This window comes from Xenopus tropicalis, chromosome 5 (assembly GCF_000004195.4).
Source record: "Xenopus tropicalis strain Nigerian chromosome 5, UCB_Xtro_10.0, whole genome shotgun sequence".
NCBI classification, from domain to species: Eukaryota; Metazoa; Chordata; class Amphibia; order Anura; family Pipidae; genus Xenopus; species Xenopus tropicalis.
The window spans coordinates 59,429,815-59,452,096 of NC_030681.2; the positions used below are offsets into that span (position 1 = coordinate 59,429,815).

General features: G+C 42.5%; 1 protein-coding gene across 7 annotated transcripts in view; it reads right to left on the minus strand.

The window, feature by feature from the left end:
- sash1 (SAM and SH3 domain containing 1) overlaps positions 1 to 22,282 on the minus strand; it is a 254,021-nt gene that overhangs the window by 216,483 nt on the left and 15,256 nt on the right. For 6 of the 7 annotated variants that reach the window (XM_018094286.2, XM_018094288.2, XM_018094285.2 and 3 more), the window contains one exon: positions 4,058 to 4,186. The exons of the other annotated variant lie outside the window; for it this stretch is intronic. In XM_018094286.2, coding sequence (XP_017949775.1) covers positions 4,058 to 4,186 — 129 coding nt within the window. The remainder of the gene's footprint in view (positions 1 to 4,057; positions 4,187 to 22,282) is intronic. 7 annotated transcript variants of the gene reach the window in all.

The following is a 22,282-nucleotide window of genomic DNA, read 5'->3' on the forward strand; positions in this document are numbered from 1 at the left end:
CAAAACTGGACTTTGCAACATAACAATAATCCAAATCATACCATTGAGGTGCTGTGGGGTTGACTTGAAATGGGCTGTATATGCAAGAAACCCCTCAAATATCTCATAACTAAAAGAATTCTGCATCAAGGACTGGGGAAAACTTTCCTCAGACCGATGTCAGAGACTGGTAGAATTCTACAAAAAGTGTCTCACTGCAGTTACTTCAGCCAAAGGGGGTAACACTAGCTATTAGGGGAAGGGTGTCCTAACTTTTTCCTCAGTTAGAATATAAATTTTTGTGGATATCTTTCGTTTAATCAAAAAATCTTTTGAGTAAATCAAGGTTAATTTTTGTTGTTTACATGCAATTAAATCCAGAGATAAATAAAAACAAGATTAGACAATGATATGTGAACATTTCTTAATAAAGAACTGAATATTTAATGGGGTGTCCTACTTTTTCACATGACTGTATATAGTGCTGGCCTCTGGCTTAAACCCCCCCCCCAAATCCTTCTGTTTTGGCATTCAAATGGAATTCAAAATATGTTAGCTGTATAGTGATAATTCACAGTTAATTGTTATATTAAAATAACACTGATCACGAAAAGAAGTATTGTACTGTGTGAAATACTTTTTGTTGTATAAAAAAAAACAATGATTGCTACTGTCAATCCTAAATATCTTTGTATTAAATGTCAAAGTAATTATCTGTCCTCTGTGCAGGGCCAGAACTAGGAATAGGCAGAAGAGGCAGCTGTCTAGGACACAACTGAAGGGGCAATTTCAACAAGAAAAAAAACATATTCAGTATACTTACTCCCAGAGTCCTGGCTTACTCTAACTTCCTGATAGGGTGAGCAGGAGTGGTCCTCCAGTGACCGAGTGTGGGGGATGTCAAGTAGGCGGGTCAGGGTAGTTAGCAAATGGTGGGCTGCTTTAGTGGTGGTGGTGGCGGCAGGAGGAGGAAGCAAGGAGAAAAGGTACTTTTCTTGGGCCCAAGTACCTCTTAGATGATATTTGCTTCTCAGACAAAGATGGAAAAGGGAATGAAAGATGCAAGAGTAGGGTGACCAGATCCATTGTAAATTCAGGGACACAACGAATTAAAGTGATACTGACACCAAAAAATTTCTTTTAAAAATATGAACCTACTTCCAAACCTACCTATAGGTCATGCTGACTGTTTTTTCCTAAAAGTTCTGTTTCTCTATATAAATCCTTCTGAAGATTCTGAACCCTGTAGCTTCTCAATCTGTCAAAAGGACTACGTCATAAACTGGTAGGATTCAGCTTGCTGTTTGCTTCAAAGAGTTTCCCCTCCCTCCCTCGCTCCTCGCATTGTGAACTAGATAGCAGGCAGGCTTGACCTTTCCATTGCCTGCTTGCTTGCTTCAAAGGGCTGCCACCCCCCCCCCTTCTGCTCTTCGCACAAAGAATTTAAATAGCTTTCCTGTGCCTGCCTGCCTGCCTGCCTGCTCCTCCCTTCCCCCACCCCATTACACATAGACAATGGAGCTGAGCTTGTCACACACCGGCTGAAAGCAAAGGGGCGTTGCAGATTTCTGATTGGGCATATTTATTAACTTGGGAGGCATTTAAATAAAAACCCGGAAGAGGGGAACAAACATGGCTGCTCCGTGGGTCTGTAATTCGTGCTACCATAAGTATGAAGCGATGTCAGTATCACTTTAATACATCCTGAACAAAGTGGAGTCCATCCGCAATCAAATTCCCCCCTCTAATAATACTAACCAGCTCCTCCTTCCTCAGCCCCCCTCTGCATGTCTGAGCTCATTTGGTCCCGTAACTGGCTCTGAAGTCTCCCGGCTTCTTTTGTCGACTCCGCTCTCACCACTTGCTCTCTAGACCCCATGCCTTCTTCTCTTCTCAAACACTGTGCTGCTGAGCTTACTCCGGCTCTTACTCATATCTTCAACTCTTCTCTGTCTTCTGGAAGTTTCCCCTCTTCTTTCAAACAGGCCTGTGTCAAGCCCATCCTTAAAAAGGCCATGCTGGACCCGTCCTGTCTCTCTAACTACCGTCCTGTCTCGCTTTTACCGCTTGCCTCCAAAATCTTAGAGCGCATTGTCTTCTCCCGTATAACTAACTTCCTTAATGCACATAATTTACTGGACCCGCTGCAATCTGGCTTTCGGCCTGCGCACTCTACTGAGACAGCGTTGTGCAGAATTACGAATCATCTTCAGGTTGCCAAAGCCAGTGGTCACTTTTCTGTACTAATCCTCCTAGATCTATCGGCTGCGTTTGATACAGTTGACCACTCCCTCCTAATGCAAATTCTGCATTCGATTGGTCTCCGCAGTCAGGCTGCATCCTGGATCTCTTCCTACCTCTCTAACCGTTCATTCACTGTCTCCTATGCTAACAAAATTTCATCTCCAGTTCCTCTTAATGTGGGGGTACCCCAAGGCTCTGGTACTTGGGCCGTTGTTGTTCTCCCTTTACACACTGTCTTTGGGAGATCTTATCCGTTCATTTGGTTTTAAATATCATCTGTATGCTGATGATACCCAAATTTACTTTTAGACCCCTTCATTAACAGTTGAAACTGAGACTCAAATCTCTAACTGCCTCCTGGCTATCTCCAATTGGATGAACCAACGCCACCTCAAGCTGAACCTAACAAAAACTGAACTAATGATCTTTCCACAATATTGCCAAAATCCATCCCTTTCTTTCTACTGTAACAGCTAGGCTGCTCATGCACGCGCTCATCCTATCCCGACTTGACTACTGTAACCTGCTGCTAACCGGCCTCCCTAACTCCCATCTTTCCCCCCTACAGTCTATATTAAACACCGCTGCCAGAATTCTCCTCCTCTCATCCAGGAGAGTTCAGGCCCTTCCCCTGCTAAAGGCCTTATCGTGGCTTCCTGTTAAACAAAGAATAGTTTACAAACTCCTTCTCTTAAACTTCAAAGCCCTCCATTCCTCTGCTCCTCACTACATCTCTTCCCTTGTGTCTCCGTACATTCCTGGCCGACTCCTTCGTTCCTCGCAGAGCAACCGTTTGGTTGCGCCCCCAACTCCTACTGCTGTTTCCCGCCTTAAACCCTTCTGCCTTGCTGCCCCTTACATTTGGAATTCCCTTCCAAGTTACTTGGCACCCTAACCTACCTGCTCCCAACCCAGCAGTTTACCTCTATTTACAGAACCACACTCTGTGTAAGGTCATGGGTGCGGAGGACCGAAGAAAGAGCTTGCCCCAAACCTGCTTGCAAACCGCAAATCTTGTGTGGCTGTCAGACTGAACTTGCTGGTTTCCAGGCCAGCCAGCACATCACTAGGCTAATTAATTCAAGAAAGCTTTACAATATAATATAGCAATATATAAAGGAGAAGGAAAGTTAAAAATCACTGGGGTGCCAAATAATTGACAAAAAAAACTCTACTGCGCGGGCCATGGGATCCCAAGTAGCTCTCAGCCAGAAGCACCAGCCAAGACTAAAAGGTAAGCAATTACAATCACTGGAGGGTGCCTAAGATTTTATTTTACTCGGGCTAAAACCACACTTGGTCACCTGGAAGACAGGAGTGAAAACAATAGCATCGTTGAACAGCCTATGCAGAAAAAAACAAAAACACCTCTCTCAACCAAATGTTACTGCACACATGGGTCAAGTTTCAACCCAAAATTGCAGACATTTTTGTGCTTAAATCTGCCCCCTGTGCACAGTGATTGTCAGTTGCCATTAAAAATCACAGGCAGAGTCGCCACGCAACAAATCTCCCTTGTCGCGGGCGACTAATCTCCCAAAATGCCATCCCACCAACTAAAATGTAAATGACCAGTGGGATGGCATACGGGGTGCGACGATTTACATTTTAGCCGATGGGATGTCATTTCGGGGAGATTAGTCGCGGGCGACCACTCCTGCTCACCCTATCAGGAAGTTGAGTGTTGTGTTTTTCCTGGAATGACAAACATTGTTCTATAGCAACAGATACAGTACATGTTACATCAGTTTTCTAAAAAACAAAAAAAAAACCCATTAAACTCTTGCATTAAGGATTTGCAGAGTGTTCAATTAATTTAATAATCTGTACTCACTACATTAAGATCTTGTGAAATATGTTGTTTGTGTAGTCTCTCCATTCTTTCACAAACATTTGTAGTGCAGGTGTTGTAATAATCAGCATATTGCTCTGTAAGGTCATCAATGTTCTCCAGTGAACCATCCTACAAATATTGAACACATTAGAAAGTTATTAACTTTGATGCAACCCTCTACATTTACATTATGCTTTTGTGCATCAATCATAAATAAACCTTAGCATAGTTATACATCAGTTACCCAAATAGCAATGTTGTGTCCATAATTTATGGCAACCAGAAACTAAGACAGCACAAAGTGTAACTTTCTGTTATACCCAAACAACAAAGGGTTAGACATTTAATAGCAACAAGGGGTAATTAGCGAAAGGGTACCTGAATACATTGCACATCACAATACTATAAGTTTGTGCCAGCATGGTTTTATGTGTAACAGACCAATTTAATTGCCTTTTATGAGGACGTGAGCATGCTGGAATGGCAGTGGATGTCATCTACTTAGATTTTGCTAAACCATTTGATACAGTACCTCAAAAAAAATTAATGATAAAATTGAGGAATATTGGCCTAGAACATAATATTTGTAATTGGATAGAGAACTTACTAAAGGATAGATTACAAAGAGTGGTGGTAAATTTAACATTTTCTAATTGGGCCAGTGTTGGTAGTGGAGTCCCATAGGGGTTAGTTGTTAGTCCTTTGCTTTTCAACTTGTTTATTAATGACCTGGAGGTGGGCATAGAGAGTACTGTATCTATTTTTGCTGATGACACTAAATTGTGCAAAACTATAAGTTCCATGCAGGATGCTGCCACTTTGCAGAGCGATTTGATTATTGGAAAAGTGGGCAGCAAAATGGAAAATGAGGTTCAATGTTGACAAGTGCAAAGTTATGCACTTTGGTAGAAATAATATAAATGCAAGTTATACACTAAATGCTAGTGTGTATCCTTATTGGAGAATGATCTGGGGTTTTTGTATATAACAAGTTGTCTAATTCCAGGCAGTGTCATTCTATGGCTAATAAAGCAAAAAGTTCTGTCTTGTATGAAAAAGGGCATTGACTCAAGGAATGAAAATATAATTTTGCCTCTTTATAACTCTATGGTAAGGCCTCACCTTGAGTATGCAGTGCATTTTTGGGCTCCAGTCCTTAAGAAGAATATTAATGAGCTGGCGAGAGTACAGACATGTGCAACTAAACTGGTAAAGGGGATAAAAGATTTAAACTATGAGGTTAGAATTTTAAGGTTGGGGTTGTTTTCTCTGGATAAAAGGGGGACATGATAACTCTGTACAAGGCAGATAGGGGATGTTCTTTTTTTCCCATAAAAATGACCAGCACACCTGAGGCCACCCCTTTAGATTGGAGGAACGGAACTTTCATTTGAAGCAGCTTGAGTAGTTTTTCACTGTGAGGGCAGTGAGGCTGGGGAATGCCTTTCCTAGGGATATTGTAATGGCATATTCTGTTAATGCCTTTAAGAGGGGCCTGGATAAGTTCTTGAACAAGCATTGTATCCAAGGCTATTTTGATACTAAAATCTACAGTTAGTATTGATGTTGGGTTATATGGTATAACTTGAAGGGTTAATGGAATGGTTGAACTTGATGGACTCTGGTCTTTTTTCAACCATATGTAACTATGTATTAGAAACCCCTCTAAGAGGTGGGGCAGGCAATATCTGATTGAGCTGGGATTTTTAAATGCTTTTATAATGGTAAAGGAGGTGTCAATAAAAAATGAGTTTGAGTTTTATGTTTAATTTGAAAAGTGATTTTATTATACAGGTTGTATGTCTGGATGACAGGTCAATTTTAAAAAATCACTTTAGTTGATCCAGGGACTGGTCCGATTGCCCTCTTGGAGTCAGAAAGGAATAATGGGTTTTTCTCCTTCCTCTGGATGAACTAGCAGTTATGCGGGTTTCACTTAGACCAAAATTTTTGAAGTGTGTCTTTTTTTTAAACCTAAATTACTGTTAATATAATTATGGACCTTTAATGCTGATGCAGTGGGATTAGAGGGATTGTACAAGTGTCCCAAGTGTCCCATTATAATATAATACTGCTGTGTAACCAGCAGAAAAGGGATCAATGCAGTGAAAGATATTTGAATTTTCAAAATTACTAATGCAGTCACTGCATGTCTTTCCTTTCAGCAGTTTACACTGTGTTCCTGGCCTACAGCTCCAAATACCTTGATTTTTGGCAGAGGAAGAGAGTCAGTCAGTGCTTAGGGAGATGCTAGAATCTTAAATATTATAATATGCTTGGAGTGCCTGTGCTCACAGCTTCTTACTATATAATGTATTTTTGATGTGAGTACCTACTTTATTTTAAAGGAGAATGCAAGTCAAATTTTAAAAAGCATACTGCCCAATAGTCCTCCTATTGTTTAGTAAAAACGCCACACTTTTGGCTCACCTAATCAAATATTTACTCAGTCACACTTACTTCACATTTTCTAGAACAGGCAGCCATCTCTAAAAAGGTATTCTCCCTTCCTTTCCCTCCTTGCTTCATACTGTACATGTGTTTCATTCCCTCCCCCCCTCCCCTCTGCCAGATCCGCTTCTGATTGGCTGGTGAGCATGTGTAGCTCAGAACAGGAGACAGGATCAAGTTACACACATGCTCAGAGAATAGGAAGGCTGCCGCTGGCAGCCTACAGGAAGGACAGAGAGATTTCAGTGATGTCACTGTAGTCTTCACACTGCTGTAGGCTGCCAGCACCATATCTCAGAGAAGCAAGCAGGGATCTGGGAATTTATATATGCAGTAAGTACTTAAAAAGAATGCCTTTAGACTAACTTTTAATTTATATTAACCTTTCATTGTCCTTTAAAGGAGAAAGGTCTATGTAAATACAGCCATAAGCACTCACAGAAACTCTGCACTGACTTCTCTGTAAAAAGATTAGTTGTGTCTGTTTTCCTCATCCACAGACACGCAGCTTTCAGCTTCCCCCTCCCTCAAGAATGCTAAGAACTCACTCCCCCCCTTAGGAATGTGGATCTGAGCCAATCAGCAGGAAGCTGACTCATAGTCTAACTAACTGAGCATGTTCACTTGGTCCCGGTGTCTGTGCAGGAGCAAGGCATTATGGGAATCCTCTTTTCACAGCTCAGCGTTTTTCTTCCTCTTTGCCTTCAGATCTTCTAAACAGGAGAAATATGGGGAGACTTAAGGGCACTATTGAGACAACTGAAGGTATGCCTGCAGCTTGAGATTAACTCTTTACTAGCCTTTCCTTCTCCTTTAAGTAGGGGTATTTGCTTTGCGTCCTAAAACCTTACCGGGGTCGGCCAAGAGCCTAGTGTTTAGATACACAATCTCTGGGAGGCCTGTATAATGTGCACGCTGAACTATTACAACACCCTGTTCCAAATTATTATGCAAATGATATTTTTCTCATTTACCAAAATAATTGATGTAAATAACAGCATCATTCTCATGTTATCAACTATTAAGAGTACAATTCAAATTTTATTGAACAAACCTCCTAATGATAACAGTATTTACTTACAATGCACTGTTCCAAATTATTACGCACATTAAGTTTCAAAACACTTTATAGGTTTGTAAAGCAGTGTTTTTCAACCTTTTTTGGGCAAAGGCACACTTGTTTCATGAAAAAAATCACGAGGCACACCACCATTAGAAAATGTTAAAAAATTTAACTCTGTGCCCAGCAGCAGTGCCCCCCTAGTACACTGGTGCCCAGCAGCAGTGCCCCCCTAGTACATTGGTGCCAAGAGCAGTGCCCCCCTAGTACATTGGTGCCCAGCAGCAGTGCCCCCCTAGTACACTGGTGCCCAGCAGCAGTGCCCCCCTAGTACATTGGTGCCAAGAGCAGTGCCCCCCTAGTACATTGGTGCCCAGCAGCATTGCCCCCCTAGTACATTGGTGCCAAGAGCAGTGCCCCCCTAGTACATTGGTGCCCAGCAGCAGTGCCCCCCTAGTACATTGGTGCCCAGCAGCAGTGCCCCCCAGTACATTGGTGCCCAGCAGCAGTGCCCCCCAGTACATTGGTGCCAAGAGCCAGCCCCCCTAGTACATTGGTGCCCAACAGCAGTGCCCCCATAAGTCAGTGTGCCCCGTGGCCCCCCCTAATACATTGGTGCCCAGCAGCATTTTACTCTTCAGCGGCTTCAGCAGCATCTTCCCCTCACGCGCGCCGCCTCTGCACTTCTGCCTACACGCGACCGCACACAGGCCCTTTTATAACGTTGCGCCCCGTGCGTACTGACGTCACCCGTACACACGGGGCGCAACCAATGACAGGGCCCGGATTTTTTTTTTAAAGTAGAAATTGCGGCCCTGCCTACGGCACACCAGGCAACATCTCGCGGCACACTATTTATTGAAATCAAAAGCTATTTCAATCAAACTTTTAACAACATTTTAACTTTCTAAACATTTTAAAGTGGACCTGTCACCCAGACATGAAAATCTGTATAATAAAAGTCCCGTTCAAATTAAACATGAAACCCAAATTCATTTTTATATTAACACATCCAAACCCATTATAAAGGCATTTAGAAATCCCAGCTGTCAATCATATATTGGTTGCCCCGCCTCTATGCCTTAGGCATAGAGGCGGGGCAGACAGTAACTTTAGCTTTCCATTCAGCACTTCCTAGATGTCACTGCACATCTCACTTCTCCCCTCCCTCCTCATCATCTAATTGTATAGCCAGTGCATAGGTATGGGCATCTGTTCCCCCATTCTATCACATAAACAAGATTTTGGCATGATACAAAGCTTGCCTTAATAACAGTGTCCACAAAATGGTGCCTGCCTGCTTGCTTTGATTGAGTAATTCCAAGACGGAAGGAAACAAGATTTATATTATTTATTTAGCGTAAGTAAAGTTTATTTTGCTCAACTAACAATACAGAAAATAATTTGGACTTATTTCTTAGGGTGACAGGTCCGCTTTAACAGGTCACGTTACATTTTAACACAGGATCCCTTATTTGATAGCAGCTTCACAAGTCTTGCATCCATTGAACTTGTGAGTTTTTGGACAGTTTCTGCTTTTCTGAATTTGTTTGCAAGATGTCAGAATAGCCTCCCAGAGCGGCTATTTGTATGTAAACTGCCTCCCAACCTCATAGATCTTTTGTTTGAGGATGCTCCAAAGGTTCTCAATAGGATTGAGGTGAGGGGAGGATGAAGGCCACACCATGACTTTCTCTCCTTTTACCCCCATAGCAGCCATTGATGCAAAGGTATTCTTTCCACCATGAGATGGTGCATTGTCATGCATGAAGATGATTTTATTATGGAAAGCATAGTTCCTTCTGTACCAGGTAAGAAAGTGGTCAGTCAGAAACTCCACATACTTTGCAGAGGTCATCTTTACACCTTCGGGGACCCTAAAGGGGTCGACCAGCTCTCTTCCCATGATTCCGGCCCAAAACATGACTCAACCACCTCCTTGCTGACGTCGCAGCCTTGTTGGAAGACGGTGGCCTTCCACAAACCATCCACTACTCCATGCGATGATCACGCTTAAGTTTTCATGAAATATCTGTTTTCATACCTCGTCCAAAGCATTGAGACACAATGCCATCCATGATTTTAATTGAAAACCAAAAAATCTATTCTTTGTGACACTTAAATAGAATTTGCATAATATTTTGGAACAGTGCATTGTAAGTTTTTTATTCTTAAAAAAAAATACTGTTATTAGGTTTGTTCAATAAAATTTGAATTGTACTCTTAATAGTTCATAACATGAGAATTATGCTAACTGTTATTTACATCAATTATTTTGGTAAATGAGAAAAATATCATTTGCATAATAATTTGGAACAGGGTGTATATTATACGGTATATATTATATAACTAAGGTGTTGCTGAACTTGAACTTTAATGCTTTATGATAATTTAATCTAATTTACATTTATTGATGGATTTGTATACTTACTGGGAATTTATTTTTATTAGTGATGTTTAACTTGATTATTTTTATACATTTTAAATAAAGCTAATTAGGCAGTAATGGCAAAAAAAAGTGGCAGGTGGGAGATGGTGATTCAGTGCGTGCCCTAATGATAGCTGGAATGACATTAGCATATATTTATCATTTGTTTGTAAAATATATTAGTCAGAAACAATACTACTCAGTCCTGTTGAAGTTGTTCCTGTTAACAACTAGTGCTGTGCTGAAAGTTACAAAGTTTGGCCCTGTGTAGATCCTCATTAGCAGTGGCAGACAGTGCACATCAACATCATCATTTTATTGCCATCAACATCCAGCTGAAAATCCTCACGCAAGGTAGGTAAGGGGAAAAAAATGTTCTTCTAAGTTCTTCTAAGTCTTCTAATGTTATTCTAAGTCTAACTTTGTCAAATCATCAATCATACTACTACTACTAGTAGACTAGTCAAGAATCATGAGATGCCATTGCTGCTGACTGAGTAGTATGAACAGTCAGAGTACCATTTTTTATTTTCTGAGGCAGCCCTATTAAAGGAGAAGGAAAAGTGAAAAGTCACTTGGGTGTGCCAAAATGTTAGTCACCCCCAAGTGACTTGAATCGCTTACCTTTTACCCCGGGCTGGTGCCCCTGTACGGTGAGAACAGCACCAGCCCGGGGTACCTGCAGTGCTTCCTCCTTCGCCACGCGCGCATGCGCAGTAGAGTGAAAAGCCGAACTTTAACAGAGAAGTCGGCTTTTTCAACTCTACTGCGCATGCGCCTGACTCACAGTCAAGGCTTAACGAAGGCGGTTAAGAAGAAGGTGCCCCGGGCTGGTGCGGTTTTCTCCTAATAGGGGCACCAGCCCGGGGTACCAGGTAAGCGATTTAAGTCACTTGGGGGTGCTTAACATTTTAGCACTCCCAAGTGACTTAGCCTTTCCTTCCCCTTTAAGCAATATAAATTACTGGGGGGGGGGTTTTGGTGCAAAGTGTGATGGAGGAGGCAGCGTGGTGGTCTGGTCAGTGACACGGACAGTCTGACACTGAGATTTTGTAATTTGTCACCTGCAGGTTGTAACAGCAAGTGCAGTTAATGGAAAAAATCTCAAAATCAGTCCAGTCTAGAAACATTTCACAGTTAAAGAGGATGATTCATGAAAGCAAAATGTAGTATTTGCTCTATAGAATTATCTTGAGGTGGCAAGTAGCTAAAACAGTATAACACATCACCACTGTTAAAACATCTACATGTACGGCATTCAGCAGAGTATAAAAAAAGTCTGTGTTTTGCTCCAGGTACTTCTACTACCAATATCACCTCTACAATGACCAGCAGCACACCTGCAAAGGTTTCCAGTACTGTACCTCCAAGTCGACCAGAACAAAGTCAGAAATCCACTTGTGTAAATTGTGGCCAAACTGCCAACTTAAAGCAAGCTACAATTAATGAGTTAACAAAACAAAAAACATCAGTGGTATGGAATACCTGATATGTATGATAAGGTGTTAAAGCAAGTAAGAAATGTAGTTGACAGAGCAAATGCCCTAGCTTTCACATGTGACACATGGATATCAGAGTACACTATCCAATCATATATTAATTGGCAGCACATTGGATTGATGTTGAATTCAGTCGCAGAAGTGCAGTTTTGCAGTGTAAAGCTTTTAATACCAGACACACTGGCAAGCAAATTGCAGATTCTGTACTAGAAACCATGAGAACATTAGGTACCAAGATATAACACCCTAAAAATACTCGCCTATGTTATTCGTTTCCCAGCAATCATTAATGGCGCCAGAAGTATAAGCCAATCAAAATGCACAGAGAGCAAATCCCTTGTTTGAGTGACATTTTATTTATACAATCAGACGGGGTTTAAAAAATAAAGACACAGGGACCTTTCACTTGGGCGAAGGTCTTGAAACGGACCGGTCCGCGTAGTACAGGGACGGATGGAAGCCATATTCTGGGGTATTTATGAACTGTTGTTGGCATTGCAAATTACTAACTTTCTGTCAGTTTGGTGAGGGTTCACAGCTTTCTTTCCTAACAGAAGCAATAGAGATAAGCTTCCCACGAATGGTGGCCTTGTGGTCTTCCCAGACAATATGGGTTGAGGGGGCTGTGGGGGAGTTTATCGTAAAATAGTCTATAAAGGAGTTGTCCACTTTTTCTCATTGCTACCCAAAAAATAATAGATTAGAGAATGATAATGTGTGTCATGCAAAGACTGTATCTATGTGTGTGAATAAGCGGTTTAAAACTTCCTGTAATAGCTGCAGTTCACACAAAGGAATCAGAGAAACTTTTCAGGGAGGAGGAGCATTTGATGTGGATTGGAATAAAATGTAAACTGTCTGTCTCTAGGATAGTTGATACGCCAGGCATCCTGAAGGATGTGCTGTCTCAAAAATTGCTTGAATTTCCGGAAAAGGTAACATGTAGTTTATCCAAGAAAGTGTGGGGACGATCTCGCTCTCTCTCGGTAGAAAACTAAATTAAAATCACCTCCCACGATTGTATAATGGGATAGGAAAGCTTGGTGTTTTTCCAGAATTTGTTTCAGGAATTTTACCTGATTTTTGTTTGGGGAGTAAACGTTAAGTAGAGAAAACGGTGTTCCCCCTAGGGAGCCTTTTATTATAATGCCCCTTGGGGTCCTCATAAGTGTCCAGTATCAGAAAGGGACGGCTTCTGTGGATCAGGACTGCTACCCCTGCCTTTCTGTGTGGTCCCGATGCAAGAGTAGGAGAGGCTAGGGCTATGTTAAATCTGGATGCCATGTGCAGTAGAGGAACAGAAATCTCTGTTTCAGATTTCTAAATGGTTATAGGAAAGACTCCAGTTAAACAGAGGGGTAAGCCCTGTGTTGCCTGGGGGGTGGCATTCTAGTTTGGAGTTAAGGATCATATTTAAGTTCTCCATGATTAGCATTGGAGCACAATCCAAAGTCAAAAGGTGAGGGAGGTAAAAATCACAAACCGGATCAAATAATTGCTGCCCCCAGGAATGCTGCATAATGACGTTCCTGTCTAGGCGATCAGTATGTAAGGTTTTGGTAACAATGTTTGCTGTTTTACGTATTCGAATAGCAACCCCTCTGGAATAGTTAGAGAATGCAGAGTGGTGCACCCTGGCAACCCATGCTTACTTTGGGGCAAAATGTGACTACCTATCAAGTGAGTTTCCTGTAGGAGAACATGTGGTTTATATTGTAATAAAGGCTGCATTAGGGACATTTCTGGGTTAACATTTGTCACATCACCTGTCAAGACCCATTTCGGATGAATTATCCATGGTAGCATCTGTGAACAAGCTGAGCAGGGGATAGGTGGGGAAAATCACAAAGGTAACATAAAAGGGGGTACATATGTTTCAATAACAATAACAATGTTGTCATAACACCAATTATATGTAACACTGAAACCCACCCACCCTGCCTTTCTGCTAAACTTAGAGGCTTATTCTTTGAATACCAACTGTATGTATATCTTTATTTATAAAGAGCTACAATCTACAATGTAGGGGAGGCAGTTGTCACTAAGGACAAGCAGAGAATGTGTTTTGAAGTCCACTCCAGAGTCTCTGATGTCTTGGAGAATATGTGGAGCCCAGAGGATTAAGTGGCTGTCGCATAACCTCAATTGATGTATATTACCAATGGGCCCCATGTTGTATGTTAGTGTTAGGTGCAGTCAGCATCTAGGGCTGTTGTTGAGTGTAGCCAGTGGTCTGTTTTCCAGCCACACATTGGCCTCCTCAGGTGTACTCAGAAATGGGACTGTGTGCATTCAACAATTCTCAGCTTGGATGTTATAAGATGGCATATTTGTACTGTAAACCTCGAAAATGTCTTTCAGCCATTGGCAATTGCATTGTTTTTTCTGCAGGGCAGTGTAGTAGTCAGGGAAGAGGAACATCATGTTACAGGTTATCTCAATATCAAGCTACTGTACATGGGACAAATGGCCTTGGTGGGGCACCAGGTTGTGGGGTCGACCAGGCACTCTTTCCACTACAAAGTGCTGGGAAAGGCTGTTGGCATCAAGCTTTTCTTTAAGCCAGGTCTCTATGAATGCTACTGGATCGTTACCTTCTGATACTCAGGTAGTCCGACTATGTGAATATTGTTGCATTACTGAAGATTTTCATAGTCTTTCAGCAACTCTGCCTGCTGCTTGACTTGTTAAATCAGTGTACAGAGTTGTTCATGCACAGGGGCTTTGTCAACCTCAACAGCAGAGATGCAAGCTTCCAGCTCTCGGACACTCTCCTGGACCATTTGTACATCTGCATGCAGTAGAGAAGTCAGCTTTCAGCTCTTCTCTCTGTGTAGACAGCGCAGTACAGGATTCTGCAATTGCTGATAGCAGTATTTGGACGGCTGGTGCATTTTGGCCAATGGCAGGCTCAAGGCTCCCTCATTGCTAGGCTACGGAGAAGATGCATTTGGCTGCTCACCTTTCCTGGTGAATTGTTCATTGTTTTCTGCTTTGGCGTCTTAATATTGCCAGTAGAGGTAAAATCAAAGTTGCCCTCAGTGCTCAGGATGATCTATCGCCAGAGCGCTTTCTTAGCATGTCTTACTCCGTTACCATGTAGGACACATACCCCCAACACTGTGTCATCTTGCCTAGGTTTTTCTTTTATCTATTCCAGACTCTTTATTTTTAAGATTTCTCAGTGCATTGCTTATTATATAATTGTTTCCTAAACCATTTAGAGACAAATCTATAAGTTGTTCAATTTCTTCTGGGTAAAAGCAATTCTTTTTAAGCCTGCAAAACTAGTCATATGAAATATTCTGTATCTGTAGGAGGTGGTGATTACTGTTTGCTAATATACAATAAACAACTTAAAAAAATGTTTTTAATTGAATTAACCCTTCTTTAATGTTAATTTCCAGATTGCAAAAGTTTGGTCTGGCTGGAATTCAGAATTCGAATAATTTCATTAGTTCACACCATCAATTAATCTCAAGAGTTTCTAGGATTCTCCTGCTCTCTTTTAAGAGGGAACTTGTTCAGCCCCAAGTAAAATCTTTAGCATGGCTGCCTATTAAGCTAAGGAAAGAGTACAAAATACTTTTGCTAACTTTGAAAGCCCTTCACTCCTCTGCTCCTCATTATATTTCTTAACTGGTCTCACTAAGTCCCTGGCCAACATTTTATTATTAACATTTATTTATAAAGCTCCAACATATTCCGCAGCGCTGTACAATAGGTGGGTTTCATACATTGGACATACAGAGTAACATATAAAGCAATCAATAACCGATACAAGAGGTGAAGAGGGCCCTGCCCAAAAGAGCTTACAATCTACAAGGAGAAAGGGTTGAGACACAAGGTGTGGGAATGGGCATGACCAGAGTTGTGAGAGGTACCAGAGTTGCGAGAGGTAACATCTCCACTCCTATCAGGGCCACTATCTTTAACAACATCCATACCTACTGCCATCACACAGTATGAAACCTTTCTACCTTGCTGCTCCTTTCCTCTGAAATTCCATCCCTGAATTCCTCCATAAGGAACAATCCCTCAATCTCTTTAAGAAAAAAAACAGAGATTCTACCTTCTGGAGCACTAGAGAATAATAAAGATCTTTTTCTAGTCCTGCACTTAAGGGCCAACCCACAAACCTTGTGCACTTTTACCCTCCAAGTTGTGCCTGTATATTACCCAACCACTTGTAAGCTTTAAAGAGCAGGGACCTGCTTTTTACTGAGTCTCATAGCACATGGCACTTAATCTGTTTATTTATACTTATTTACATAGTAACATAGTAAGTTAGGTTGAAAAAAGATGTACGTTCATCACCTTCAACCATAATGCCTATATATAACCTGCCTAACTGCTAGTTGATCCAGAGGAAGGCAAAAAACCCCATCTGAAGCCTCTCTAATTTGCCGCAGAGGGGAAAAAATTCCTTCCTGACTCCAAGATGGCAATCAGACCAGTCCCTGGATCAACTTGTACTAAGAGCTATCTCCCATAACCCTGTATTCCCTTCACTTGCTAAAAAGCCATCCAACCCCTTCTTAAAGTTATATAATGTATCAGCCAGCACAACTGATTTGGGGAGGGAATTCCACAACTTCACAGCTCTCAGTAAAAAATCCTTTCCGAATATTTAAACAGAACCTCCCTTCATCTAAACGGAGCAGGTGCCCTCGTGACCGCTGGAAGAACCTACTGGTAAATAAAGCATTAGAGAGGTTATTATATGATCCCCCTATATATTTATACATAGTTATCATGTCACCTCTTAAGCGCCTCTTCTCCAGTGTAAACAGACCCAACTTGGCCAGTCTTTTCAGTCATTCCATATCCTTTACCTCTTTAATTCAATAATGTCCCGTTTGAGCACTGGAGACCAAAACTGAACAGCATATTCTAGATGGGGCTTTACCAGCGCTATTCTATGCCCCTTCAAAATAGAGAAATTTTATCATCTTACCGTGATTTCTATTTCCAAGTCACTCTTCATGGCAGCATTCACCAACACTGGGTAATCCCCGCCCCTCTAGGTCACTGGACAGGAAAGCGTTAATACAGCATATAAGCACCTAGTCTTAGTAACCAAGCCATAGGAGGGAGGGAAGTTGGTGAATGCTGCCATGAAGAGTGACTTAGAAATAGAAATCACGGTAAGATGATAAAATTTCCCAAGTCACCATGGCAGCACTTCACCAACACTGTGAATTCCCCAAGCTAACAATGAAGGGAGGGACAGCAGAGGATGCTTAATAATTTTATTACAGAACATTCAGTGAATGACTGCCTGAAGAATCTTCCTCCCAAATCTCGCCTCTTGGGACTGCAAGACATCCAACTTGTAGTGCCGAATAAAGGTAGATGCAGAAGACCACCTTGCTGCCTTGCAGATCGCTTCTGCCACCCAGGATGTAGCCATTGCTCTGGTGGATTGTGCCTTAAGATCACCTGGGATCTCCCTGCCCGCCAACTGATATGCCATGACTATACAGGATACAATTCACCAACTGACCATCACTTTAGATGGGGCAGAGCCCCTTCTTGGGCCTCTTGGAATCACGAATAACCTGTTAGTTTTTCGCCATGAATTCGTTTGTTCGAGTAAGATATTGCACGAACCAAGTCTAAAGTATGCCTAAGTTTCTCTTGTTCAGATCTGGGATTCGAACAAAATGAAGGTAGACCACCTCCAGCTCAGAATGGAACTGGGACATCACCTTTAGTAGAAATCCAAATACTGGCCTCATCACCACCTTGTCCTTAAATATCACCGTATGAGGTTCTTTAGCTGAGAGAGAATATATTTCTCCAACTCGACAGGCAGATGTAATGGCCACCAGAAACAGCACCTTCAAGGTTGTATGCCAGTCTGAGGCTCTCTCTAGTGGTTCAAATGGAGCAGACATTAAAGTTTTCAAGACTAAGGGCAAATCCCAGGGAGGAACTCTGGGCTTAAAATATGGACGGATCCTTTTCAAAGCATTGAAGAATCTCTTAACTAGGAGGTCCTCCGCCCAGGCCTTTTCTGTTAATTCTGACAAGGCTGACACCTGGCCTCGCAATGTGCTATTGCTAAAGCCCTTCTTGTATCCTGAGAACAGGAACTGAACCATTAGACTTGAATCAGGATTTTGTGGGTCTGAACCCCTCTCCAGAGTGAATTGGGCAAAACAATTCCATACTTTATAGTATTGCGCAGAGGTAGAGGTCTTCCTTGACTTTAACAGTAAGGCCAACAGTTCTTCTTGACAACCTCTTTTTAACAACCTCTGCCTTTCAACTTCCAGGCCATCAAGGATAGATGACATAGCTCCTTGCAGTAAACTGGGCCCTGCGCCAGCAAATTCTGCCACAAAGGGAGCTTCATTGGTGTCCCTACCGCCAACTGCTGAAGTAGCGGATACCATGGACGTCTCGGCCAATGGGGAACTACGGCTACAACTTGAGCCTTCTCCCGGTCTACTTTCCTCAATACTCTCCATATCATGCGAAAGGGAGGAAACACATAGGCGAACATCTTGCTCCAATCTTGAAGCAAAGCATCCACTCCTACTGATGACTGGCAAGGATTCCTTGAAAAGAACTTTCGACATTTGTGGTTCTGAGCTGTCGCCATTAGATCTATTTCTGGAACTCCAAACTCCTGAACAATTAGCTGGAACGCTGCCGGATTTAAACTCCACTTGTTCGGATCTAGTGTATTGCGACTGAGGAAGTCGGCCTGAAGGTTCTGAACTCCTGGTACGTGCAAGGCGGCCAGCCCTGCCAAATTTTGCTCTGCCCACATCATTATTGGGGATATCTCCTTCATCAGACTTGGACTTCTGGTCCCTCCTTGCCTTTGGATATAGGCTACAGCTTTAGCGTTGTCTGACCTGACTTTTATCCACCTCTGGGATATCTCCTGGGAAAAAGCCAGCAATGCTTGGCCTATTGCCCTCAACTCCAGGATATTGGAGGAAATACCCCGACACTCCCACTGACCTTGAGCGGTTTGGTTGTCCAGGACTGCCCCCCAACCTGATTCCGAGGCGTCCGTGGTGATGACCAACCACTCTGGCTCCGCCAGAGGAAGCCCCTGTGAAAGATTCTCTGGAATAAGCCACCAGTTCAGACTGTCTTTCACTACCCCCAGTAAGTGGAGATGACGACTCAAACTCAGGGGATTGAGAACCCCCGACCGGATCAGGAAATTTTGGAGAGGCCTCATATGCCATCTTGCCCACTTCCCCATCTGTATGACAGAGGACATCAGACCGAGTACAGACATACACATTTTCACAGACACCCTGGACTGGCTCACCAGGCACTGCACTTGTTCCGTTATCTTTTGGAGCTTCTCCAGGGGAAGGCAGACTAAATTGTCCAACGTCTTGAGATGTGCCCCCAAGAACACCAAATTCTGTGTTGGAGAAAGGCAACTTTTCTGCCAATTTATGACCCAGCCAAACTGCTGCAGTCTGCATATGGCCCTGTTCCTGACTGCCTCCGCTTCTGTTGTCGCCACCAAAAGAATATCTTCTAAGTAGTGGTAAATTGCAATTCCTTCCTCTCTTAGGATTGCCACAATTGTCACCAGCACCTTGGAGAAGGTTCGGGGCGAAGTGGACAGACCAAAGGGCAAGCATGTGAACTGTATGTGATGCTGCCCCACCACAAATCGAAGAAACTTCCTGTCTGCTTTGTGTACAGGAACATGGAAATAATCATCTTTCAAGTCGAGATTTAATAACCATGCTTTTGGAGTGACTGAGAGGATTATAGAAGCTAAGGACTCCATCTTGAACCGTCTGCAATGGATGAACTGATTTAACGGTCTGAGATCCAGAACCGGTCTGAAGGCTCCTGAGGCCTTCTGCACCAGAAAGAGCTTTGAGTAAAACTCACACCTCCTGGATGAGTGCAGAACTTCCTCCATCGCTCCTGATTGTCTGAGTGCATCCACATATTCCTGAAATATTATCTCTGCTTGTGGTATGTTTGGAGGTACAGATTTTCGAAAAACATTTCCTCTGGGTCTTTCCTGGAACTCGAGCCAATACCCTTCTCGGAAACCCCTAAGACCCAGGCATCTCTCACTTCTAAGGCCAAGACTCCATGGAATAGCTGCAACCTTGCACCTATCTTCAGAGTCTGGACCGGCTGAATTTCATTGTGATTTTCCCATGGATGGAGTGAAGGCAGAACTCTTCCTGCCTATCTGTCTTCCATCCCCTCTTCTTGATCTCCAGTTCGACTTCCTGGCATATGACTTCTCTGATCCGGAAAATTTTGAACTCTGAAAGGACCGCTCTCTCTGATAGTCTGTAGACTTCTGATTCTTGTACCTTTTCTCCTGGGGCAAGAAGACACTTTTGCCACCTGAGGCTTTCTTAATAATAGAATCCAACTTCTCTCCGAATAACATCTCCCCCTCGAAGGCTAACTGGCAAAGATTAGACTTGGAAGAAGAATCAGTCATCCATGGTTTCAACCACAACGCTCGTCTTGAGGCTACTGACAGAGCCATGGACCTAGCGGACAACTTAACCAAATCCAACGAGGCGTCTGCAATAAATTCGGTTGCCAACCTCATCTCAGAGAGCATATCTTTCAGATTGGATCTTTTAACATTAGAAGCGGCTATCCAGAAAAAGACTCCAACGCGCCTCTGAGCCCTGGTAAGAAGCGTGAGCCAGTGACCTGGACAGGAAAAAAAAAAGACTAGATGCTGTGGGAGGGGGGGTGCTTATATGCTGTATTAACGCTTTCCTGTCCAGTGACCTAGAGGGGATTACCCAGTGTTGGTGAAGTGCTGCCATGGTGACTTGGGAAACTTTGTTTGCCCTTGCAGCTGTTGCCAGGCATTGCTTGCTACAGCCAAGTTTATTATCTACAACGACTCCAAGGTCCTTTTCCATTATGGATTTGCCTAGTGCAATCCCATTAAGGGTATAAGTGGCTTACATATGTTTACATCCCAGGTGCATAACCTTACATTTATCCACATTAAATCTCATCTGCCACTTAGCCGCCCAGATTGCCAGTTGGTCAAGATCCTGCTGCAAGGATGCCACATCCTGGATAGAATTGACTGGTCTGCAGAGTTGTGTCTCATCTGCAAACACTGATACATTATTTATTATTATTTATACCCTCCCCTAAGTCATTTTTGAACAAGTTAAACAAAAGTGGACCCAGTACAGAACCCTGAGGGACCCCACTCCAAGTAGAGAATGTACCATTAACAACCACCCTCTGTACCCTATCCCGTAGCCAGTTTTCTTTCCATGTGCAAACGACTTCACTAAGGCCAATAGACCTTAGTTTAGAAAGAAGTCGTTTGGGGAACGGTATCAAATGCTTTGGCAAAATCCAAATAGATCACATCTACCGAATCCCCACTGTCAAGCTTGTTACTCACCTCCTCATAAAAAGCAATTAAATTGGTCTGACATGACCTGTCCTTCATAAAGCCATGCTGATTACTGCTCATAATGGCATTCTCCAGTACATAATTTTGTGTGTGGTCCCTTAACAAGCCTTCAAATAACTTGCCCACCACAAAGTTCAAAATTACAGACCTATAATTGCCAGGCTGAGATCTTACTCCCTTTTTAAATATAGGAATGACATTAGCCTTCTTCCAATCCCTAGGTACCATACCTGATGAAAGCGAGTCTGAGAATATCAGAAACAGAGGCCACTGTAAATCTGACCCTAGCTCTCTCAGTACCCGATGGTGTATTCCATCTGGCCCAGGTGCCTTGTTCACATTTATCTTGTGTTACCCTTTACGTACCATATCCTGTGTCAACAACTGCATAGTTGGAGCTGAGGCAACAGTGCTGCTATTGGGTGGGACTTGGCACTCTGGCTCCTCTACTGTATACACAGAAGAAAAGAGCTGGTTTAGCACATCTGCCTTTTCTGTATCTGCTGTAACCATATTGTTACTTTAACTCAATGGGGCCACACCCTCAAACTGCATCTTTTTACTATTATTATACTTGAAAAAAACTTTTTATGGTTAATTTTAGCCTCTGCTTCTTTACCTCAGAGTTAAGCTACATAGGGTGATTCTTAACACTTCTAGTTTTTCTTATTAAAGTGGACCTGTCACCCAGACATAAAAAGCTGTATAATAAAAGTCATTTTCAAATTAAACATGAAACCCAAATTCATTTTTATATTAACACATCCAAACCCATTATAAAGGCAATTAAAAATCCCAGCTGTCAATCACATATTGCTTTCCCCGCCTATATGCCTTAGGCATAGAGGCGGGGCAGACAATAACTTTAGCTTTCCGTTCAGCACTACCTAGATGCCACTGCACAGCTCACTTTCCCCCTCCCTCCTCACCATCTAATTGTGTAGCCAGTGCATGGGCATGGGCATCAGGTCCCCCATTCTGGCACATAAACAAGATTTTGGCATGATACAAAGCATGCCTTCATAAGAGTGTCCACAAAATGGTGCCTCCCTGCTTGCTTTGATTGAGTAATTCCAAGACTGAAGAAACAAGATTTATATTATTTATATAGAGTAAGTAAAGTTTATTTTGCTCAACTAACAATATAGAAAATAATTTGGAGTTATTTCTTAGGACGACAGGTCCCCTTTAATGGAATAAATTGAGAACAGTAATGATTTAATATCATTTTAAATGACAACCATTTCTGCTCTATATCAGAAAACATAATGCCCCAATCTATGCCCTGAAGCGCTGCCCTTATGGGGGTAAAATTTGCCTTCCTAAAATTCAGTGTCTTTGTTGCCCCAGTGTAAATTTGTTTCCTGCACCAAACATT